The sequence below is a fragment of the Schistocerca serialis genome, chromosome 5 (assembly GCF_023864345.2).
Source record: "Schistocerca serialis cubense isolate TAMUIC-IGC-003099 chromosome 5, iqSchSeri2.2, whole genome shotgun sequence".
Taxonomy (NCBI): Eukaryota; Metazoa; Arthropoda; class Insecta; order Orthoptera; family Acrididae; genus Schistocerca; species Schistocerca serialis.
This window is the reverse complement of record NC_064642.1, coordinates 552,117,024-552,143,795: the sequence shown is the minus strand read 5'-3', so window position 1 is coordinate 552,143,795 and position 26,772 is coordinate 552,117,024. Positions and strand designations below refer to the sequence as shown.

At 39.3% G+C, this 26,772-nt stretch overlaps 1 protein-coding gene across 2 annotated transcripts in view; it reads right to left on the bottom strand.

Annotated features, from left to right (window-relative positions):
* LOC126481289 (anaphase-promoting complex subunit 2) overlaps positions 1-26,772 on the bottom strand; it is a 117,555-nt gene that overhangs the window by 52,875 nt on the left and 37,908 nt on the right. For both annotated transcript variants that reach the window (XM_050104928.1, XM_050104927.1), the window contains 3 exons: positions 15,448-15,673; positions 9,314-9,504; positions 1,545-1,719 (listed from right to left, as the gene is read on the bottom strand). In XM_050104928.1, the coding sequence (XP_049960885.1) occupies positions 1,545-1,719; positions 9,314-9,504; positions 15,448-15,673 (592 nt within the window). The remainder of the gene's footprint in view (positions 1-1,544; positions 1,720-9,313; positions 9,505-15,447; positions 15,674-26,772) is intronic.

Here is a 26,772-nt window from a genome sequence, read left to right as displayed (position 1 = left end):
ATCAATAACTGAGGTCGGTGTTACAAGGTACTGAAACAGTAATGTTATGCAGGGCTTCCAGCTGAGAGGATTTTTAAAACAGTTGAAAAATATATATTCAACTACATGCTTAATTACCTGGGTTTGGGTTCAGCCAAATTTTAATTTTGTAGGCCTGGATTCAATTATATATTTAACTATGTGTGCCTGTCATCTGTCTCCACTCAGTCTTGTTCTGATGGATAGTAACTCAAGTATTCATGAAAACATGACTGCATAAATACCGGGATTATGGTTCACATGTCACACATTTGCAGAAAAGAATCTGAAGAATTGTTTAAAGATACACAGAAGAGCCAAAGAAACTGGTACACCTGCCTAATATTGTGTAGGGCCCCCACGAGCGCACAGAAGTGCCACAATATGCTGTAGCACGGGCTCAACTAATGTCTGAAGTAGTGCTGCAGGTAACTGACACCATGAATCCTGCAGGGCTGTTCATAAATTCATAAGACAATGAAAGGGTGGAGATCTCTTCTGAACAGCAGGTTGCAAGGCATCCCAGATATGCTCAATAAAATTCATGTCTGAGAAGTTTGATAGCAAGCGGAAGTGTTTAAACTTAGAAGAGTGTCCCTGGAACCACTATGTAGCAATTCAGGATGTGTAGGGTGTAGCAAGTCCGTCAGAATGCACGATGGACATGAACGGATGTAGGTGACCAGACAGGATGCTTATGCAGGGGTCCCATAGCACTCCAACTGCATATGCCTTACACCATTACAGGGGCTCCACCAGCTTGAACAGTCCACTGCTGACATGCAGGGTCCATGGATTCATAGGGCTGTCTCCATACCTGCACCTGTCCATCCGCTTGACGCAATTTGAAACAAGACTCGTCTGACCAGGCAACATGTTTCCAGTCATCAACAGTCCAATGTCAGTGTTGACAGGCTGCGGTGAGATATAAAGCTTTGTGCCGTGCAGTCATAAAGGGTACATGAGTGGGCCTTTGGCTCTGAAGGCCCATATCAATCATGTTTCATTGAATAGTTTGCATGGTGACACTTGCTGATGGCCCAGCACTAAAATCTGTAGCAATTTGCAGAAGGGTTGTATTTCTGTCATGTTGAATGATTGATTCTCTTCGGTTCCGTTCTTGCAGGATCTTTTTCCATCTGCAGCAATATCAGAGATTTGATGTTTTACTGGATTCCTAATATACGCGATACACTTGTGAGTTGTTCGTATGAGAAAATGTCCATTTCATTGCTACCTTGGAGGCGCTGTGCCCAATCGCCCGTGCACCGACTATAATACCACATTCAAACTCACTTAAATCTTGATAACCTGTCATTGTAGCAGCAGTAACTGATCTAGTAACTGCGCCAGACACTTGTCTTCTTATATAAGCAGCGCCATATTCTGCCCATTTACATATCTCTGTATTTGAATGTGCATGCCTATACCAGTTTCTTTGGCACTTTGGTGTAATTACTGTACATTAAAATATATTAAAAAGGATACATATTAACCAACAATAAAAAGACCATAAATTTGCATACCTCAGTTTCAAGAGTTCAAGGTATCTAATTTCCTTTTCCGTGTTGTAATTAAATTGTGACAGCAAGCGATCAGCAAGCAAAGTGCGATATTCATTAACAAAAAGATCCTTGCTACCATATACATTGACCAACATAGATATTATGTCAGAAGTACGGCGACTTTTTGAAGGTTTTGCTGTAAATAAGAGAGAGTTTATAACTGCAGACAACAAATTCATTTAATGCAACAAATGAAAGAATCATTTTACTCACAATGCACAAATAATACAGTGAATGCTGTAGCTGTAAAAATATGGAGAACTGTCAAATATATTACAAAGCTGAAAACTACATTGTGCATATTGTGGAATTTATTTTTCCAGTAGTAAAAACTGACAAAAAAAGGTTCACAGTACTATTGCTGACAAATTTTTTTGTTTTTGTTTTTGCTATTGCAGTGGTTACTTGTACAGTAGCAAAGAAAATGCAGAAATGCCACCACTTCAGTTTCAAATGTTCCTTTACAAAGGAAAATCCAGGACTACTTAAAAATTTGTGCTCATTAGTTGGAAGAAAACACAGATCAAACCTTGAACATGTTCTGTTCTCAAATATAATAAGGTATTTCAGAGAAAATGACCTCCTCCTTGCCAAACAGCACTGATTCTAAAAACATCAGTCATGCAAAACTCAACTTGTGCTTTTCTCACAACATTCTGAAAGCCTCGAATCAAGGAAATATGTTTCACACAGAATTTCTTGAGTTCCAAAAAACATTTGACTCAATACATCAACACTTATTAAAAAACAGTTATCACGTGGGGTATCAAAAGAAGTTTGTGACTGGAATGAGGATTTATTGGTATGGAGAATGCCACATTTTCTCCAGGATGGGGAGTCACAGGTAGTAAGGCATGCAGAGAAGAAAAAGATGAATCAGCCTTGAAAATAAACACAGTTAAAATGAGTAATTCATTTTTCCTAAGGAGTGTAACAGAGTTTGAGGTCATGAATATAATCTCAAAACTCAAAGTAAAATCATCTAGTGGCTGGGATGACGTATCGTCCACACTACTTAAAGAATGCAAACATGAGTTAATGAAACCAATAACACATCTAATTAACAGTTCAATTGGGCAGCAGACCTTTCCAGAGCTTTGAAGATCACTGAGATACAACCAGTGTATAAAAAGGGGGCTATCACATACATAAATAATTACCGGCCAATCTCTTTGACTTCAACACTTGGCAAGCTGCTTGAAAGGATAATTCTAGATCAAATGGAATCCTTCTTCTGTAAATACTAACTATTAAATAAAACACAACATGGGTTTCGAAAAGGACGATCTACAATAACAGCATTAGCAACTTTTTTCCATGAACTACTGACAGGCTGGATGAATGAAACAAAGTTATAGGGACTTTCCTAGACCTGTCTAAAGCATTCGATTCTGTGAATCATGCAGTCCTGTTATCCAAGTTAGAAAATTACGGGATAAGAGGAGTAGCTCTAAAATTACTAAGTTCTTATCTCCATGATAGAAGACAGTGCACAAAACTAAATTATAAGAATGAAAGTAAGATCCAAACAGTAAAGTCAGCATACAGAACTCTCAATTGTGGAGTTCCCCAGGAAGTATACTTGGACCATTCTTGTTTATAGTATATATTAATGATATAATTCAGGTGGTATTGTTATAATTGGCTAATTGATGTATATAATCATTATATGCATGGAGTGAGATATAATGTGCTAATCTGTTTATAACATTGTTGTATGGAATGATATACAATTTGCTACTTGATGTATATCTTCATTCTTGGAATGACATGATATTGATATAATTGTGCAAAAAATGACGATGTCCAAGACTGTAAAGTTAACATGGACAAATAAACATTATTATTATTATTAGATATAATGGTGCTGCAGACATTCCTCAGGGAAGTGTGTTGGAGCCCTTGTTGCTCATGTTGTATATTAAAAAGCTGGTGCACCAATGCCGTTATCTATAATGAAGTTTTATCAGAAAAAGCTGTGGATGTATTCAGTCTGGTCTTCATAAGATCTCATGCAACTTGCTTTAAATATTCAGAAATGTAAGACAATACAATTCGCAAAATGCAAAATGTAGTATTCTGTGACTACAGCATCAATAAGTAATGGACTTAGGAGTATGAAAGATGGAATTGTGATTTCACAATGTGCATACGAGTTAGAAATCATAGTGACTTATATCTGATACTAAACTGAAAAGTATCGTAAAACTCGACTTGAACTGATATCATTCATTAGTTTCCAGTCATTAATAGTATACATAGTGATAATGAGTTTAACTGTGGCCGTATTGGTTAGGCCACATGGTCGTTATTAAAAAACAAATTCGACCAACAGATGTGAGCTCTATTACTAACTAAACAGTCTGACTGCAAAAAGATAATTGATATAATAATTTACTAGTAGAGAGCTTACAATTGCAACAATCCTGAAAAAGTCTACTTTCAAAATTTCAAGAACCAGTATTAAGTGAGCAATCTAGGAATATACTACAGTTGTCTACATATCATTCCAATAGAGAGCAAGGTGAAGTATTAGTTCTTGTTGACAGTCGTTCTCTTGTAACTACTAATCAATTCCAGATTCCACATGATATAGTTTGGTGGAGACATAGGGTATCTTGGACACCGCCTCCATCATACCTCCACAAAGGCTATACAAAAGCCATTACCTTCAGGGCAGGAATCCAAGTTCAAAAATAAAGTCCTTTTATGGACAACATTGTCAAGATACTAATGGACAGAGAAGAGCATTGGTCAGTCATATGTACATCAGACATCACATAGTGTGTTTTGTGTGACTCTGGCCAGGATCTGATGAAATGAAATGTCTAAAAGGATTCAACCATTTTGTTTAATATAACAGGTGGAATTATACATTGCACCTTTCATATCTACTTAGCACTCTGACACACAGTAAACCCAAATATGACAGAACCCAACAAAAAAGAGATCACTCTCCAACATGTCACGATCATTCCCTGTCACCATACACAGGTTCCAGCCAGTCACCAAACTGTAAAAATCAAAAACACTAAATGGGGGATCATCTCTGGAAGATTAAATTCCTGCATGGATGGCAATTGCCAAGAAATCACAACACCCTCATAATCAACAACCAACCAGTCAAGGCACTGTTTGATACTAGAGTGGCTTTTTGTGTGAAAATCGATACTTATCATTGCAACCTGAAGAGGACTATTTTTTGACATTCAAATGTCACTGTGTTGAGAGTTGCGAATATAAAATATGTTCAATTGACACGAACCTGAGTTGTGAGAATAACTATCAATGATAGAAACACAACCCTTCAAATTGTTTTTTTCATCATAATGCAGCCATAATGTTATCCTTGGATGGGACTTCTTGCAGGCATTACATGCAGTAAAAACGGCAGAAGACTGGAGTTCCAAACTGACAAAGCTACTCCAACAAGTTCACATAACAACAATTGCTCTGGATAATTGTCTGCCACTGAAGATCCATTCATCCCACAGTCATCAACAAGACAAGTTCTAATCAACAGTCTAGATGCTCAGTTTAACTGCGCACCCCTAGTCAAAGTGTTCTGCCTTACAAAAGAAATCTGTTTGCCAGCGATGATCGTAACCATCACAAGTGGAAAGGAGAGCAATGGGACACCAACTGTCATGAACAGCCACAACTCACCCTGAAGAGTGCACTTATGACAACCAAACCACTACAGCAAGGTCAACTCAGTGCCATTGCTGGAGAATCGTGCTACACTTCCATTATCAACTATCCACTACTATCCAACTGCCAACAGGTCTCAGCTCGATTGAGGAACAATGTCAGCTTTCAGGTGCATTCAAGTCTACAGTGGAGACAAGATAGATCAGATGACTCAATGTGAAACACGATGTAGACACTGGGTGTCTTCAGATGAACAACTAACATCTGAGAAGAAAGAAGGGAAAATGCTGTGATATAACACCACTCAGCAATTAGTGTGTGAATGATCCTCCCCTGTGAACCTAGTGAAGAAGAAAGAGGGCATATGGTGTTTCTTCACCAATTAACAGTGGCTAAAAAAAAAAAAAAAAAAGGAGATAGGTCCACTACCACAAACTGATGATCCCTGGCCCTGCTAGAGGGAGCAAAGAGTTTCTCCAATATGGTTATCCAGAATTGATACTATAGACTGAGGTCGATGAAGCAGACTGGGAAAGGACTGCTATCATAACACGTGATAGCATCTGAAGTTCAAATTTATGCTGTTTGGTCTGTGCAACAGTCTGAGCATTTTTGAATACCAGATGAACAACCTGCTTTGCCATCTTAAATAGACATCTGGATTTTGACACATGGCACCTGTCTGCTGTGTTGGAAGACTCATCCAGAAGGTGAACTGATCATCCAAGACCGTTTTTTGGTTTTGATGTTTGCAGTACCCAATGAGTCAACCAAATCAGTAGGAGCATATTTGTGGAAATTGGTTTGTGCCATTTGATTCCCACAGTAAACCAGTGGAAAAATTCTGTTCACACAAAGTTACACATAGCTTAGCAAGCTTAATACAACTGAGGTGTGGCAGGCACCCCAAACATAGCAAGCAACCAAAAGTTTTGCATCAACAGCCGTTAATACCAATGACAACCCCCATGGTAATTACTGAAACATGCTCATACTTTAAGGTAAGAGGTAAAGGGGAAGAATGAGATTCTCCCAGTTCACAAAACCCTAGTTCATCTGGCCACTGCAGAATCTCACAGAGGAATTCAACATTTGGCACTACGCTACTAAGGACAATATTTTGAGAATGCTATTCATGTCGCATGCATTACTTCTCACAGAAAACTAGCAAGAATCCCTCTTTAAACAATGGCAAGTCCAGGATGGAATAACAATAATATGGAAACAAGCAGTACAACAGTCTTTTCATTGTGCCTGTCTGCGACTCAGTGTCTCTTCTTATGGTGAGTAGCAATCTAACCTTTTCATAATATTGTTGTCATTCCATCCTGGACTTTTCATTGTTTAACAATATGGAAAGGATAGACTGCTACTCACAATACAGAGGAGGCATCAATTTACAGACAGGCACAATGAAAAAAGATTGCTTTCAGACAAAATCCTTCTTCTGCAGTAGAACACACACACATACACACAAGCACAACTCGCATATACATGGCCATTGCCTCAGGGCACTAGAGTCGGGTTCTGGGGAATCAAAATAGCTTGTCCAGCTAATGTACTCAACTTAAAATATAAGATAACTGAATTCACTCATGCTAGAACTGTATACAAGGTGTATTCATAAAGTTTTAATTGTAACCACGAAAAAATCAAGCTGTGACCATGAAAATTGGTAATATATTCATCCTTCACTGTGACATTGTTCTCAATTATGGACAACTTAGAGAAACGTTGGTTGTTGGAGTCTGTGTTTTTTCTGTTCAGAAAACTTTCCGCTTCAAAAATTACCTAACTGTGATTCTGGACATGCCTATTATGCAATGGTTTCTTCATCTAAGAAATGATAAAGTCACTGAGTTCGATGTAAACTGAATGTAGGGGGTGAGCCAAAATTTCATAGCCCCAAGAAAGAGCTTGTGTTAACTGTGTCCTATGCATATTAGCCGGGACACTGAAAACTGATCCACGACCATCTTCACTTTTTCCATTAACGTTTAAACTGTATTACACTGGTCTTCGAGTATCAAGACCTAAAATTTCCTTATGACTCCTGGTTCTTCATAAAGAGTGTATGCCACTTTGTTCTTTGTACTCAGACTTATTTGGTCACACTGAAAGTGTCTGCACCACTTAATCATTGTGTCATACAATGGTGCTTTGTTGCTGTATACTTCCGCCAACTCAGTGTGAATTGTTGAAGTGTTGCTCCCTTCAGGCCGCAGAAAATGTTGTATAATAATACATTGTATCAGTGGATTGCACGATTTTGTTTTGGTTCCATGAGAGGTGTACTACAGAACTACAGCACAGGGTTTTCAATATGTACCAGGAATGCAGATGTATCTCCAAACAAATAAAAAATTAATTATATAACTTTATTTTTTCAAACTTTAGGACTACCCTTTGTATCACACAATGAAGTGCCCAAATAAAAAATTTCATCTTGAATTTCATATCAACTGGAGTTTCTAAACAACAAGAAAACCCATGCCCCTAATGGAACTAAATGCAAGAATCAAGGTGAGAAGAAGAGAAGAAGGCAAAAATCTATTATGTCGCTTTCAAAGTATAGTAATTAAAGAAATCGACTGTATAGAATAATTTTTTGACTACACTACTAACTTCACTTTCCTCTTCAAATTTACAAAATGCAAGACTTAATCATAAAGCAATTCAGAATGTTCTAAGTAATGAGCTGACTGAAATCAGTGTGTGTTATTCTCTGATAATACAGCACCACCCCAGTACTCATAGAAAGGTCTGCCTTGTGAAAATATTGCTAAATGCTGGGGATCAGTAAGACCCTACGAAAAATTGCTCACATACACTCTTGTTTCAGAAGGAAGAGGAAACGCAAAGTATGAATGGTTCAACTAAAAAACAATGTCAGAATATGGAAGGAAATAGCACAAGTGGTACAAGATATGATACATATGACAATGGATGTCAACTCAGTAGTGTTTCCCTGTCACATCAGATCACTGTGAACACACCATAACCTATTAAAGCCTTTTCTAGTGCTGGGATTCTCTTACATTGCTCCTTGGGAAGATTCCTTTAACACTCAATCATCTAACTGTTAATTAATCCATGCACACATTGCACTGCTTGCATCTGCCTCACTTACATACACTATGACAGGATAATCAAACTTCTTAAATCTAACTACCTTGGAGCAGTCTGTGGCTTATGACACACAGTATCAACTGAAGAATACTCATACAATCATGCAGACAACTCACTAATTAAAAATGAAAGCACGTATAATATTGTCAGAGAATTAATGTATTGAACTGAATGAGAGAGAGGAATGGTGTGTTAGGTAATTAGATCACACTGACAGTAACTTGAAAAGCATTATACTGATTTTTGAGGTCACTGAAATTACACGGAATTGCAATTACACATTCAACCCTCTACTTGGAAAGTATCTTTCTCAACCACTCAATCTCCCCCCCCCCCCCCCCCCAATCCTGGCCCCTCCTCTACCACCATCATGCAGCACCTTTCCTTTGGAAAATGTGTGAGTTTCTCAGATGTATTAGTTAAGTGTAGGAACTGAGATGAGTTCATGTGGAGTTCATATTACTGTTGATTATGAGAGAGAGAAGGAACAGGGGAAGCCTGCCAACTCTTCATGAATAGCTGCAAGCATGTTTATGGAGCTTAATGTTCCCATCTGCCAGCAATATACAGATAACCATCAACAGTGTCACATGCCCTCAGTCTTAGGCGCATTGTGGAAAGGTTTGGAATTTAATCAAAGAGATAACACAAAGTCTGGTAATCAGGAACTTAAAGCTGTCATATTTTCTCCTACTAATGGCCAAATGCTATTGGTAAAAATTCTTCCATCACCAGGATTCAAATCAGCTGTCTTCAAGTTATTCACCTATGCACAAATGTGTGTTAGTAACCTCTGCTACAGAGGCAAGAACGACTAAGGAAATTTAACTCTGTCATTATAGAATACCATGATTCATAATTAAGTTTATCATTTTGCTGTCTGCTGATCAACACGTTAAGTTATCCCATTTTTTCATCTGTAATAAACTAAGTACTGAGATATAACATACAAGGATCAGCATCAACTGGGTCTGGTGTCCAGGACTCCCAATCAGTGGTCGCATCATCATCTGAGATCGAACCTTCATCCAGGGCAAGAACTTCACCTCGCACAAGTTCATCTGCCAGTTCATTTGGATCTTCTTCAGTAAGACTGCTCACTACACATCGCACAGTATCATCTCGATGACGCAAATACTGCCTGTAAAAAATTATATGCTTTTATTCATTTTTTGCTGTTAATTTCACTATGAAGTTTATAAAATGCTGATATACAAAACGCACTTCTGGAAGCAGCACATCTCTCTAACAATTTATTAGTAATTTTCTCTATGACAGAAATTGAAATTTTCAAAATTGGACACTGACTTGAAAAATGAACAGGTTTCTGTTTCAATCAGTTACTACAAAAAATTATGGCAGCATGCTGTCATTATAAAGTGTATTTTCCTTGGCTTTTCAAATCTGTATTGCGTGCTGAATATGGCCCAATTCTGTAGTCATCATTTCTGTCCAAACTTTTCAATCATTTTGATATTGCAGAGTAATTATGAATTTAAAGTTTAATCAGATAATAAGTACATGATGTCAAGACAATAACAAACAGTATCAAGTCTTTCAGGCTAGTTTCTTGCAGTGGTTCATCCGAACCGCAGTGGTGTCCCCTCTTAAGCCTTTCTGCTAGCATTGCAGTTACTTGTGTAAAACATTCTTAGACTTCTTGGCGCATCAATTCAGGTAAAACCTCGAGCTTTTGATGATTACCTCCATCGCCTTCATCAAAAGCAACTGACTGTCAAAACTAATGCTGTGGTGACCTTATACAGCCTGTAAACGGCTTCTGATTGGTTGGTAATTACATAGTGCTGTCACAACTGGTGTCAACGTCTTCACTACTGCTCCTGTCATAGCGTAAACATTGTGACAAAAATCTCTGATTTTTCTCTGCATTGAGAGCTCACTTCCATGCACTGCTAAGATTACGTTTGCTGTCACGGTTGAAGATTTTCTCCCACATTCTTATTTTTACAGCCTCTTTAATCACACAGTCTTATTATGTAGGAACCTGGGACAAAGAATTTGTTTTGTCACACAATATTTTATGTTTGTTTGTGAGGCTGTGCTCAGTAACTGTAGATTTCTCCAGTTCTCGATTTTTAATATGCCACTGATGTTCTGCATATCAGTCAGAAACAGTGCGTATAGATTGACCAATGCAATTGCTTCCACACTCACAAGGGATGTTGTAGATCCCAGAGATCCTGATGCCTAGATGTCCTTAACAGGGCATAGCATCTCCTTTATCTTCTTAGGAGATTGGAAAATAGATCTTATAGCTCACCTTCCCAGGACTCAGCCTATTTTGCTGGATGTAACACTGAAGAAAGGAAGGAATGCAATTGGTAGCTCATCACATGAATGTTCAACATTTTCACTTTTCATTTTCTTTGAGAATACTGACTTCATATCACACAACCCATAGCCATTCTTTCGGAATACATACTATGGATGATTAATTTTGGAATCCAAGTGGTCCTTGTCAGAAACAGTTTATGCTCTGTGTACCAGTGTATTTAGAGCTGCTCTCTTCTCGACTGGATGGTGAAAGCTCTGGGTGCTAAGATATAAATCACTGTGCATTGGCTTGCAGTACACTGAGTGGTCAAGGTGTCCATTTGACTTCTGTCGTACCAAAAAATCTAAAAAGGTAAGCCTTCCCTCTTTCTCTGTCTAGACGGTGATCTGGATGTTTGGGTGCATACTATTCATACGAGGGTTGTTTTTTAAGTAAGGGCCATTTTTATTTTTTAAAAAAAGATGCAAATACTTTCGTAAAAAAACTTTTATTTTCTGATTCTACACACTTTTACCTATTTTTCTACATAGTTGCCTTGTTTATTTAAACACTTGTCATACCGTACAACTAAGTTTTTAATTCCCTCTTCAAAGAATTCGGCCGCCTGCTCCGACAGCCAAGAGTTCACGGCCGCTTGCACTTCACTTCATTGTCGTCATTGAAGCGCTGCCCGCCAAGATGGTGTTTCAGGTACTGGAAAAGGTGAAAATCGCTAGGAGCAAGATCGGGGCTGTATGGCGCATGGTCCAAAACTTCCCAGCCAAAAGAATCAATCAAATCCCGAGTCTTTTGAGAGGTGTGAGGCCTAGCGTTATCGTGCAAGAGCAAAACTCCTTTTGTCAGCATGCCGCGCCTTTTGTTTTGAATTGCTCTGCGGAGCTTCTTTAGAGTTGCACAGTAGGCATCCGAGTTGATTGTCATTCCTCGTGGCATAAAGTCCACTAGCAAAACACCGCGCCGGTCCCAGAACACAGTTGCCATAATCTTGCACTTTGACAGCGTTTGTTTGGCTTTGACCTTGACGGGTGAGTTTGTGTGTCGCCATTCCATCGATTGTCGCTTGCTTTCGGGAGTGATATGGGATACCCATGTTTCATCTCCAGTGACAATTTGACTCAACATGTCATCCCTGTCTTCCTCGTAATGAATCAAAAAGTCCAATGAAGTGGCAAATCTCTTCCCTTTGTGGTCCTCTGTGAGGAGTCTGGGTACCCACCGAGAACACAGTTTTTTAAAGTTTAGGTTTTCAGACACAATTTTGTACAAAACCGATCTTGAAACTTGCGGAAATTCCAAAGAAAGAGTGGAAATTGTGAATCTTCTGTCCTCACGAATCTTTGTTTCGACTGCATCCACCAAATCATCAGTGATCACAGAGGGCCGGCCTGAGCGTTCTTCGTCATGGACGTTTTGACGACCATTTTTAAACTCTCTAACCCATTGACGCACTTTACGTTCACTCATTGCATTCAAGCCATAAACTTCTGTTAACTGACGATGAATTTCTGCAGCTGATAGGCTTCTCGCAGTCAAAAAACGTATCACTGACCGTATCTCACACGCGGCGGGCGATTCAATAATCGTAAACATTATAAAGTAGCACAGCAATGCGTACACGTCAGCTACAGAGCTTCAACTTGCATCAGTGTGAATGGGAAGGATGCCGGCAAGTGGCGCGGTGGCTTGCTGCGGCGTCCACGCGAACTACGGGACTATACGCGTGAATGGCCCTTACTTAAAAAACAACCCTCGTACATTCATGGAAGTGCTCAAGAGCTGCTGTGCCATGTGGCCAGACCATAAATTTGTTGTCAATATAATGTTAAAATGAAGATGGATGAAGGGGAGCCAAATTTAATGAAGTTACTTATCTTGTTGAGTTATTCAGAACTGTGGCCCATCTTGAAGTGGTGTATAATGTTCCTCAGCTGAGAAAGGCTGTAAAAAACTAGCTGTGCTACATGTGTCAACAGGGTGCACAGAGGTAGCTAACTGTCTTATATCCGTCAGGCATGTTCATCTCATTATGTCTGGCTATAACTACTAAATGCAAAAAAAAAATTCCTGAATGAATTATCTGTTCTGTATTATCACTTCTGGTATATAAATTTGGTACCAAGTCTGCCCTAGCACACAGTTCCAGGAATGAGAGTACAAAAATAATCATGGTTTATACGAATCCTTTCAAACTTACAGCAGCACACACTTTGTAGCAGCCAGCTTAGGATGTTAACATAGGACATGTTATCAAAAGAACCACAATTCATAATAGCTAATAAGCATTTTGTAAAAAACATATGGTGTTTAATGGTTTTGAATGCTCACTCAAATGCCACTCAGTTGTTCACATTTAGTACTCTTGAAAGTTCACTGTTATGACTGTGCAGCATGATACATGGAATTTTTACATTTCAAAAGAAAGTGTCAGATCTCACTAAATCTTCCCAAAGTTTTCATGTACATCATCCATGACTGATTACAAACTTTTATGGATCAATTCAAAACAACTACTGCACAATCTTATTAAAAAAATGATGAGAGATTTGGGCTACTTGACCTCGCATCACAAGAGCTGACCGACCATGGATTCCTCAAGACTTATGTGGAAAATCCTCTAGTGATACCAAAGTGTGCAAAAGACTACTTCTACAACTGGCTGAATAACATGGTAGTCTATCAGTGTTCTATTTCAACTCACACAACCTGACAAGCTCCCCCTTTCGACCGTTCCCAGTTCCAAAATCAATTTACACACAAAATACAAATCAATACATTAAAAAATAAAATAAATATAAGCCCAGCTTTTCTCATATGAAGGGCTGAAGTAAACATCACATTACTACAGGATCAAAGACTGACTGCTTTACAATCATTATCTTCCCCTATGTATGTGACTCATTCCAAGGTTTCACAATATGATTAATATGCTCACACACATTTATTTATTTATTTATTAACAATTTCAAGGATCCACAATTCACATTCACACTTTGCATTCACTCATACAACACACTGAGGTGACAAAAGTCATAGGAAACCTCCTAATATCATGTTGGACTTCATTTTGCCTGGCATAGCGCAGCAACTCAAGATGGCATGGATTCAACAAATTGTTGGAAGTCCTCTGTAGAAATATTGAGTCACACCGCCTCTACACCCACCCATAATTGTGAAAATGTAGCCTGTGCAGGATTTTGTACCTGAATTGACCTCTCGATTATGTCCCACAAGTGTTCGACGGGATTGATGTCGGGCAATCTGGGTGGCCAAATCACTTGCTCAAATTGTCTAGAATGTTCTTCAAACCAATTGTGAACAACTGTGGTATAGTGAGGTGGTACATCGTCACCCATAAAAATTTCATCGCTGTTTGGGACCATGAAGTCCATGAATGGCTGCAAATGGTCTCCAAGCAGCCGAACATAACTATTTCCCATCAATGATCAGTTCAGTTGGACCAGAGGATCCAGTCCATTCTATGTAAACACACCGTACACCATTAAGGAGCCACCAACAGCTTGCACAGGGCCCTACTGACAACTTCTGTGCAGACTTGAAACCCTACCATCAGCTCTTACCAACTGAAGTCAGGATTCATCTGACCAAGCCACGGCTTTCCAGTCACCTAGGGTCCAACCAATATGGTCATGAGCCCAGGAGAAGTGCTGCAGGTGATGTCATGTCGTTAGCAAAGCTGTTTGTGTTGGTCTTCTGCTGCCCATTAGCAAAGCTGTTCGTGTTGGTCTTCTGCTGCCATAGCCCATTAACACCAAATTTCGCTGCACTGTCCTAACAGATAAGTTTGTCGTACATCCCACATTGACTTCTGAATTTATTTCATGCAGTGTTGCTTGTCTGTTAGCACTGACAACTCTATACAAACACCACTGCTCTCGGTTGTTATGTGAAGGACATCAGCCACTGCCTTGTCCATGACGAGAGGTAATGCCTGAAATTTGGCAGTCTTGGCACACTCTTGACACTGCAGATCTCAGAATATTGAATTCCCTAACAGTTTCCAATATGGAATGTTCCATGCATCTAGCTCCACATACCATTCTACATTCAATGTCTGTTAATTCCCGTCATGGGGCCACAATCACGTCAAACACCTTTTCACATGAATCACCCAAGTACAAATGACAGCTCCACCAACATACTGCTCTTTTATACTGAGTATATGTGATACTACTGCCATCTGTATTTCTGCATATCACTATCCCCTGGCTTTTGTTGCCTCAGTCTACATCATATGAGAAGAATGGCATCTGATAAATGAAGTAATGGTGGTTGTCCGAAACTGGAACTATTACGTAAATTTTAGCTTTTCAATTAATTTGCTGTTTACTTAGTTATTTAATAATAAAGTATTTAGTTACAGTCCTTCATTGACTTTTACACAAAACAAATTAAGATGTAAAGAAGTTATTTTTATGGAAAGTACTAAATTCTGTATTTTGTGTATTTCAGAAATTTCTTTAGATATTAAACCGAAATTCATACAGCCATTACTCACTGCCATTACACAAGGGCTGCACAAAGAAATGGGTTGGTACAACTGTCTTTAATCACTCTCAGAGATGTACATAATGTTTGGTATCTGTTAAGTACACATGTTCAGTTTGGCTTGAGGAACTGGTCGACTCACATCTAACATACATTTTCCATATAATTTTCAAAAGCAGGTGATTGATTGTCTACCCTCATTATTTTTATATCATACTACTAAATTACTGATAAAATGCATGAAAATATTTACATCTTATAACTAACCAACACTCCACATACCGTACAGGCTGTGTTACAGTGTCCAACAGTACTCCTGAGGGGTCCAGTTGTCGAAGGGCACGAATAGCGGCAACATAAGCAGTCAGAATATCACCAGTATTGACACCAGGATGCAAGAGTCGAGTTTCCAGTGCCCTTTGTAGTCGTTGCACTAGGGTTTTGCGAAGATCTGTTTTTTGTAAACACACACGAAGATCTTCAACTGCTGGCTGTGAATCTGGATATTCTGTATGAGAAATGTACACAATTATTTGTATTATCTTCCTCCAAAGAAAGTGTATAACATGAACACCTGCATCTGTACAAACCAAGATACTAAAATAGAATTAGTATTTGTTAATCAATAATTAATAGTTAAATTGAAGAAATTTAATACTGCAAATTCAGGAATGAGTGTGTGTGTTTTTACAGTTTATGGGCACTCAATTACGAATTATAAGCATTGTTGCTGAAAGAGAAACAAATGTGTTTAAAATATCTAAAACATTAAAAAGGTGTAAAACACAAACTTACTGACAACTGCAATCGCTCACATCCCTGTACACATTCACACTACTACACACACTGAATGTTGATGCTCTAGAACTTTTTTAAAATGTGAATAACACAAGAAGACAAAAAAAAATGGATGAGCCAGACACCCAGAAAACACACAAAAACTCCTCTCTCATATTTTAGGGAACAACTAAATGTTTAACAGTATCTACACAGAGGGCAACTCTGCACGCAAATTACACTACCCAATTTTTTAAATATAAAACACAGTCAATTAAAATCACACTATGATCTGTCGGCCATAGGCACCATGCATTGGAGGACCCTTTCATTGGAGCAGAAGCTGGATGTAATGGGACTGTGTCCTGTATGCGGACACACAAGAAGGACTATATCTCATCTATAATACTGAGAGGAGGTATGTCGTGACTGCCTGGCCTCACTAGCCATAGCACATTATCCATCATTTCCTACAATACTTCTTCCTGCTATACATGGCAATTAGGTGATAGCATGTAGGGGGACAACACATTGAATCATTTGATTATTGCTACATGCCTCCTCTGCCAACCCATCTGTTAATTCATTTTCCTCAATATTGAGCATGTCCTTATTGCTGCTTTTTTGGTTACTAATAGGTTGTCTCTCAATATAAGTAACTAACAAAAGTAGTAAGTGTGTGCTTGGTCTTCATATAATGGTCACAGGTTTCCTCTGTTGTTATGTCACAAAGTTAAACCATTTTCTTGATTTCTTATGTGCTCTGGCACCCAACAAAATGATACCTCCTCCTCCAGCTTTTGTAGCCAGAAAATTGTGTCCTGGATAGTTTGGACTAATTCATACTGCTAGGTACAGGCATTGTAGAGACAGAAAGGGCCTTGGAAAACAAAGAAGATGAGGACATTTGCAGTCTGAATATGTCTGTCTATTTTAGCATCCTCAAGATAACTTTTAGTTTTGCATCAGAAACATTAAATTCTTTAGAGAGACAGACCTCAAGGATACATTCAGAGAAAACCACAGAGAAGCCAAGAGAGTCCATCTGTTTACAACCAACAATGCAATTAAAGTGCTCATTTAAAATTTTATAAAATGTCATATTAAAACCATAAGCAGAAGTGCAGTCTGGCCTATACATCATTAAATTTCTCTGAGCCTCTTCAATAGCCAGGCTTACAATTAATTCAACCCTGGATTTGAGTGGTACTTGCCAAGTGTGTTCAGCTAATGTTCCATATGGATCCAAAATGACCATGTTGCTTGATTTGAGAAAATTTGTTTCATAGTAGGATGCTTATGTGTTATGCTGGTGATGTGGGACAGTGAGGATCTTATATGCCTGATGCACTTGAGGTGCAATACCACCAGATGCCAAGTGGTGGCTCCCTAGCCTCAACACAGAGGCAGCTTATGGGGCTGGTCCTGTAAGAACCTGTGGCCAGACTGATACCCTCATGTTGCGCAGCATAAATGATGGCATGTAAATGGACTCATATGAGACTGTCCTGAATGTTTTGTCTGAAAATTACTTTGAGCAGACAGTTAAAGAAACAATGTGTGTAGGCAATGTCTCAGACCTCCTATAATTAACAGACTTGAACTTTTCGTATCAGTTAATGTGGAGGAGGGACTCCACGATAGTAAAGCTGTGATAGCATTAATGACTATGAGTATCACATGGAATGTTAAAAATGGCATGAAAATTTAGCAAGAGTGACAGAGAGACTGCAGCATACCTAACTACTCAATGTAAAATATGCAGCTCTGAAGACTAATATGTGGAGCAGAAACGGGTAAAACTCAAAAGCATTGTACAATGTGCCTCAGACAAGTAGCTGGTCAGCAAGGTTATGAGAGATGGAAAAGACCCATCGTGACTCAACAGATGTATTAAAGAGTTGCTGCAAAAGCAAAGAGAGCGTTGTCTCCAATTTAAGCAAAGTCAAAGCCTGGTAGACAAACAGAAGATGAATGAAGACAAAATGAGTGTGAGGAGAGCAATGCAACAAGCATTGGTTTGAATATCGCATGCAACTGGAAGCACACCTCATCAGCTATAATGTTACTGACATGGCGCATATTGCTTTTCGTGCATCAGTGCTGATGTGTACCATCTATGTTTAAAACTGTGCTCTGATTCTCTTCCAGAAGATGTTAGTTACAGCAATCTCATTCATAAACTTGGTGAACATTTTGACACTCAGCTTCAGCTGCTGTGAGGTCCAAATTTGTTCATCTCAAGAAGCAGCCTGAACAGACTTTAAAACTGTGGATTGCTGAACTTAGAGGCCTAACAAGACATTGCAGGTTCAATTGTTCTTATGGACTCAGCTACAGTAGTCTTATGACGCAATCACACAAACTGTGTCAGAAGTATCCATTCACAGTGCTATTCTAAAATTGCCAGATCGTGACCTGATAACAGTTTTATCTATTGTGCAGTCTCAAGGTATTGTGAACACAACTGAGATTGATTTTGAGGCTCTGAGTATTTCTCATGTTCAGACTGCACAAGGCACTTAGTCTAAAAGTCATCTAAATGGATGTCAGAATAAAAGTAAGTGCAAAGGTAAAAACTTTCATTCTCATGGTACACCTGCTGTACTACAGAACAGGATGAGGAAGCTTTGAATTTCATATCACAACAGAAAAGCTTGTCCTTGCTGACACAAAGTGTTTCCAGTGTGGTAGGCAAGGTCACATCCCAACAGTCTATTTACACAGTAGCCAGGGCAAGCTGCAGGCTGACACATGGCTACTGCAAAGCTAACAGGAAGTGCACGTCATGTCAGCAATGCCATTACAGCCAGCGCAAATGAAGACTCACGTTTCTGCATTGCGAAAACCTTCTGATATAGCACACGACAGACATACTTTTTGTCCATTTAAGAGTAGTTCACCAGACAATTAAATTTCAGTTAACCACAGATGTATCTACTTTACTTATCAATAAAGACACACAAGAAACGATCGGCAGCCCACAGCTACAGCAACCTGTTTTGTCTCCGTATAATGGAACACCAGTACCTAAGTCACCAGCAACTTTTTGTAATGTTACCAAATGTGTTTCATTTTACATACTCAGTTCTAGGAACAATGTCGACATTTTTGGTTTAGACTTGTTTGATTTGTCGGGCCTGTGCATGCAAGAAACTGTATTACGAATCAGAGCTTCAGTGCTCATACTAATGTTTCACATATATGTAATATGTAAGGAAGGGTTCCCTTTGTGTGGTTTGACAAATGTCATGGCACATTTCAACAGTTAAAGGACACATTATTACATCTTCGTCATCTGATTAATTTTGATCCAGCTGAGCCTGTCGAGTAAACTGTGGATTGCATCATCTTATGGGATTGGAGCTGTGCTCTCCCACATGATTGCTTCACTTGATAGGTCCACAGCCTTTTCCTGATACTCTCAACAAATTGCAGTGCAATTACAGTCAACTTTATAAAGAGGTGCTCGCCATTATCCATGGTGTTCCACCAATACTTGTAGGGTCAGAAGTTCTATTTGATTTCAGATCATTGCTCTTTAGCAGCTTTGTTCAGTCCTTCCAAGCCTGTCCCACCACTGACAGTGCAAAAACTGCAACAATTGGCTCTGTGTGTGTCTAAATATCAGTACGAATTGTACAGACCCACTGCCCAACATTTGGATGCTGATTTGTCTTGATTACCGGTCAGTACTGACACAGCTTTTGATTCATATGTGGAAACATGTTATCAAAGCAGTATCCAGGATTTTGAAAGTCTTCAAAATCCTCCTCTCAATTTTCAAGTATTGCTGCAACAACTGCTTTCAACCTAGCACTTCATGTAGTTTTGCAATATGTGCACTATAGGTGGCTACATAGATTGAAAGAAATTCCGGACCCAGTGCCACATCGCTACTTTTTACATTGTCACACGCTATTTACGCAGTCATGTGTTCTGCTTTTGTGTACAGCGAATGATAATGCACTGCTTGTGACTCCTCACTCCATCCAGTGGGAAGTTTTGTCTTTGTTGCACCAAGGTCACTGCAGCGTAGTTCACACAAAGCAATTCATCCAACATCACTGCACTTGGTAGGGCATGGACGTGCAGAATGACAAATGACCTCTCATTGTTATGTTTGTGTGGAACACCAGTAATCTCCATTGCAACGATTTTTTGAGTTACAATGTCCATCCAGACTGTGGAAATGCATCCGTATTGATTTCATGGGTGCAATCTTGGTCATGCAATGCAGGAGACACACACAGAAAATTTTCTTTTGTTATCCCCATGACCACTACTGCTAGTATGGTATCAGCTTTGTCTTCTACGGTACCGGTATTTTGTGTTTTGAAGATCTTCCTAAGGAACTTGTCTCAGATAACGAACTGCAATTTATGTCAACCAAATTTCAACAGTTTTGTGCAGTCAGTGGCACACCATCTAACTATTGTTCGTTTTTGCCCTCAGTCAAATGGTGAAGTTGAACGGTTCATTTGAATGTTCAAATGTCACATGAAGAAACTCCATTCCTCCCACTCATGGGAGCATGCCTTGAAGGTTTTCTTTCCTCCTTCCACTTCTTTCCATCAGAAGTTACCAGCAGAATTACCACAGTCACCATCCCCATAACCAATTGCATCTTCTGCAGTTGCTGTGCAAACAATTCATTCCGGTACATCAGACAACGTTTCAACTGCAGCATGAAGCCTTGGGACATTCATTTCACATCCTTCAATGTTCCACTGGGCTGCAACAGCATCACCAGAACCAACTGCAGCACTCTTATATCAGTGATTCTGTTGCAGAATTTTTGCCCATAGATCCAGCACACCACTGCGGTGCACAACAACAGTCATCTCCACTTCTCTACCTATCGTGGCTGGCACCGTCCAGTGTACTGTCAGTCAAGATCGACGTCATGCCTCCGCAGATGACAACGTTGCTGACATCTCCAATGTCCGTGCTCATATTGCTGCTTGAGCTCATGTCCATGGAGGCATCGGCCCCCGGACAGCCATCATGCCACCCCAGCAGTTCCACTTGCTGTCAAGCTGACCACAGTGTCTGCAGCACTGGATGCAGGCACTCACCGTGTGGTAAGTTTTTGACTGGTGTTCCCAGTCACTCACAAGGTGGATATTGGGGTGCTGACAGGGAGCTGCCATCAGCTGTCATTCCACTCTGTCTATGTCCATATTCAGGCCTTCCCTCCACCCGTGCCAACACGTGACACAGCACTACACGATATTGGTGTGGAGGTTAGGGGGAAGGGGAAGGGGAGGGGGAGGGGGATGGGAAGGAATACGGTGGTGTCCAAAGAATGAGGTACCATGACAAAGTTAGTGCCTCACAATGGAAGACACAGCTGCCAGACACAGCAACAAACAAGAAATGTCAACGTACACACACACACCCTTAAAAGAGTTTCCAAATGCCAGTGCTGCTGAAGACCAACTTACTTCAGAGCAGAGTGCCACTCAGCCCACTCTGCAATTGTTTTCAAAGACAACAGCATCATCTCACTACAGAGCCAGCAGCATGAGAGTTGTAGCAGACAGAAGTATGTAGCAAAGTTTATCATCAATTGTACACTGAGAGAAGGGTCTATTATTCCGTATTGTACCAAGTGATATGTTGGTGTTCAGTGATAGTAACAAATATACACAGACAGTCCTGTGAACAAGGATTGTTTAAAATATAAGTATTTCATTTAGTTAAAGTTATAATAAATTGATCTAGTATTCTGTGTGTGTTATAGTATTCTCTTGACCTCCTTCAGAAGTAGTCTAAGAAACTATCACAATGCTGACAAATGTTTCCACATTCAGCGCAACCTCTTTCTCCCACATACTTCTTGCAAAATGATCACAATGAGAAAATCAGAGACATTAGATGTCTTATGGAGCTTCACTGACACTCATTTTTCCCACACACCATTTGTGAATAGAACAGGACAGGGGGTAACAAGAATGTGGTATCAGAAGTACCCTCCACCAAACACAGTATGGTGGCTTGCAGAGTATAGATGTAGACATGATCTAGAGGTAAGCAGGTTTCACTGACCCATATACTGTGCACCCATAATCTAACTGTGATTTGAATAAATCTTTATAAACCTGAGGCAGACAAGCCTTGCTTGCTGTTTAATATATGTAGCCAGTGCATCCAGGATCTTTGATTTCAGCTCCCTTAGGTGGCACTATGACAACTAAGAATGTAATATGAAGCCCAGAAGCTTCACCAAATCATTAAACTACAGAATGGGGTCCCTTATTGGTAATTAGGGAAAATATGAGACCTGTTAAACACACACACACACACACACACACACACACACACACACACACACACACACAAAGTATCTGTAGAAAATTTAAAACCTATCTCTGCAGCCCACTTCTCCAACCACCTAATACTGAGTGGCAAAAGAAAAGATACTCATGCACAGTTGGATTAGGAACAAAAAACTGCAAAATCATCCATTAGTAAAAGAAATGCATAACTAGTAGATGTTACACTCTTTGTGGGTTTGGCAAAGAGAGTAACATTTAAAACACTTCCTTAATGGAAACTATTCTCTTTTCAAACTCTCAGAGAGAAATTCAACCACTTTTTGCCTAAAAGCATAACAATGACCATATGAATACAAGCACGTAGCTAAGGTAGATCTATTGGTGTTTTTAGAACATTTTGTCTTCAAGTGACACATACCTTTTCTATGTCAACAAATATTCCAACACAATACTGTCTATGTAACAAAGCATATATTACAGCAGGCTCATGACACCATCTGAATCTGCAATCTACCATTGTAGTACTTGTCTGAAAGGAGTATGTTAGTGAAGGTCTATGCCAGCTGTCTGACACCTCTACGTAAAGCATCTGCCATCAAGATCCCATCCCTGTGATTCAAACTGGCATGCAATCCCTCCTTAAAACCTCAGGTCCCTCACAAGGACTAACACTTCAATACATAGAACTTCTCACCCTACCCAAACCACGTACCCCCACCTTTTATCTTCTTCCTAAGATTCACACACCCAATCATCCTGGCTATTTTATAGTTGCTGGCTTCAAAGCACCCTCTGAATGTATATCTGCCTTAGTTGATCAACACTTGCAATATATAGTAAAAAGACTCCTGTCCTACATCAAAGGTACCAACCATTTCCTACATTGTCTGAAATCCATGCCCTTCCCACTCCCCCACACACCTTGCTTGTCACCACTGATGCTACCTCCCTCTATACCAGCATCCCCCACATACATGGTCTGCTATACTTACCAACAACTGCTTCACCTTTGAGGCGCAGACATACAAACAGATCAGGGGTACGATCATGGGAACCAGGATGGCTCCTTCCTATGCCAACCTTTTCATGGGTCACTTGGAGGGCACTTTCCTGCGATCCCTAAGTTTTCGACCCCTGCTTTGGTTTAGATACATTGATGACATCTTTACCAAATGAACTCATGGTGAGGCTAACCAGCTAAAATTCCTGGAATCTCTGAATACCTTCTCCCAATTACATTCCACATGGTCCTGTTCCAAATTCCATGCCACTTTCCTTGATGTTGATTTCATCTTCACCAAGGACAGCTACACACTTACGTCCACATTAAACCTACCAACAAATAACAGTACTCACATTTTGGCAGTTGCCATCCTTTCCATGCCAAAAATTCCTTCCTATACAACCTCGGCATCCAAGGCAAACATATTTGTTTGGCTGCAGACCTTTACAGCAATACACCACCATTCTCACCTCAGCCTTCACTGCATGTAAATACCCCACCAGCCTAGATAAAAAGCAGATTTCCTGGGCCATCACATCCAATCCTGGTACTGCCAATCCCTCCAAAAAAAAAAAAAACAGCTCTGGAGCACACCACTGGTGACCCAATATTGTACCAGTCTGGAATGTGTTAATTACCTACTTTGAAAGGGTCGTGACTTCCTAAAATCATGCTCTGAAATTAGATCTATTCTATCTGAAATTTTGCCCACTACATCTAGAATAGTTTTCTTGCCCTCCCAATCCCCACAATATTCTTGTAAGACCCCATGCTCCTTCTGCATCCATCTCCCTACCCTGTGGCTCCAACCCCTTTGACCATCCCTGCTGCAAAAGTTCTACCACCACCAATAGCAGTCCTGTAACTGGCAAAACATATAATATCAAAGGGAGAGCCACTTGTGAAATGACCATAAACCAGTTGTTACATAAACACTGTTCGGCCTTCTATATCTGCATGACTACCACCAAATTATCAATTAGAATGAATGGGCATAGGCAGATGGTGTACACTGGCCACTCACAATATTCTGTTGTAGAGCATGCTCTACAACATGACAGTCGTGACCTCAGTGCCTGTTTCACCACATGTGCCACCTGGATTCTTCCCCCAGACACCAGTTTCCCAGAACTCCACAGGTGGGAACTAGCACTACAACATGTCCTTAGTTCTCACCACCCACCTGGCCTTAATTTACATTAATTTTTTTCCACATCAGCATTTCTTCACAGTAACTACTCTTTGCTTCACTCCGTTTCAGTTTTCTACATCTTTCATTATCTTACCTATCTATTTTTCACCATCCCACTCCCACCTCCGTTACATACAATGCACGTAACTTTTCACTATTATTAACTCATGCATGATGTTTAAGGAGTAATCTCTGTCTGCATATTACCCTGTCTTCTATCTTTAAGCTCTCAGGTTTTCAAATCTCATCTGATTCAGTCCCTGGCAATAAGTCTTTCGTTCTCATCCCACGCGCTAACTCTCCCCTGACCTACAGTTCTGGATTACTTTCCCAAAATCTGCCCCTTTTCCAAGACCTCTACAGTCCTTTTCCTTCACCCCTCTTCCTTTCCCTTCAACCCTTCTGCCTGAAGAAGGAGCCACTGGCTCCGTAAGCTTGCCAAATTATAACTTTCTTTTATGTATGTGTTCTGCCACTGCTTGCAGTTTAATTATTTTGTCAATAATTCTTTGTTGTCATTGTTATATTAATCTAGCCTTTTTGTAATACTGTTGTTATTCCATCCTGTTTAATTTGAGAAGCATTATGTTTATTTTCAAAAATGAATATTTTGGTGCAACCTTGACTTCCAGCAACCACTGTAGAATTTGAAAAACGAAAGGTGGTCATGATGAAGTAACAAGGTGAGTGAATTAATATGCTGAATCTGTAGCTCACAAACAAACAAATTATCTACAACCAATGGAAACACTGCATTCTGACACACATCACAGTTAACAGAACAAACATTGCAGTAATTGAATCACATTAATAAGGAATAATTATGGTAATAACCAGAGAACTGAGCTATGGAAGAAAATATGTGATATTTTATAGAAGCTACACTGTTTCCATTGACAACTGAGTCAAATTAGGACGACATGCAGAAGCCATTACAAGCACTGCTGGTAAAACCACTCAAGAAAAAATCGTTTGCTGATATAAATTAATTAATCAACAATATATAAATATATATGTCAGAATAATTTTAACAAATCTAAGATTCAGAAGACTGGTGACCATGAATATGAAGGGGGGCAACTGTTTAATCATTTCCACAACAACATCCCAGCAGCCAACTGTAATCACATCTGTTGCTCATTAAACTACGGCAATGCAGGACGGCCAACACAGTGATCCTATTTCTTGTCATCGTCGCAATGTGGCGAGACACACAAGTGTTGTTTGGTGAGCTGCATTAAAACCAATTTGCATTTATTTACTTATTTTATTTTTGTGGTGGTAGTGTATGATGTGGTATAAAGAAAGTGTATTTGTGTACATAAGAATATTTTTAACAGATTTATCCATCCTTTGTAACGGTTAGTAATGAGGGAAGTTTAGTTGCAAATTTATCATCACTGTAGTGTAAGCAAGTGAGAACCAGGAAGATGGAAGGGATGCTGAAGCTATTGCTAACTTAGCTGTTAAATTAGATACTACTAACACTAGTGTCAAAGCGCAAGGTGATGAGTTGTGGTCCAGGCTGGATATTATTAACAAAAACATAAATGCTCAAGTTATTAAACTTGAAAAGACTCTGGCTGAGACAAAAGAAGAGACCACTGCTGAATTAAATAATACAACAGATAATACAAATACTAATTTAAAATTAGAATTCAAGGCTAACTTACAAAAACAACTAATCAAAATTCAGATGAACACACAACTGAATCAAGAAAGAAAAAGTTAGAAATAAATAATAAGATAGCCAAACTACAATCTGCTATTACAACTTTAACATATGAGTTACATTCTAAGGAAATTAAACAGTATGACATAGAAATGAAGTTAATGAACAATTTCAAGATGTAAATAAGGATTTAGAACATATACTGATTTGAGGGGCATTACCATTTCATGTTCCACTTTTACAACTTTGGAGGAGTGTAATGATTACTTTGTTGAACAAAATGTTCAGCCAAGTATTATGTTATTGGTTAATACAGCTATTTTATCTGAGGATGTTTGCAATAAGTCTATTGGGGAAGATTTTTTGCTTCCAATACACAGTTGCAATTGAACTTGTGAATCACCTATGGGACAGAATTTTGTCAACAATTTCGAAATGACTGCATAAATTTTGCTTGTCTAATAGCATTTGGTATTAATTTATATGATATCTATGATTTTCTTGTAAGATTAAGAGCAAATGACATAGTGTTAACATTTAGTAAAGTGATTATTTGCAAAAGAGACAAGAGTGAGCTTTACCAATACAGTAACGCTTGAACTTTATGTTATGTCAAATAGGGATACTTTAAATATTTTGGGGAAATTGAACAGAGACAGAAAGGGGGATTTCAACTAGAATG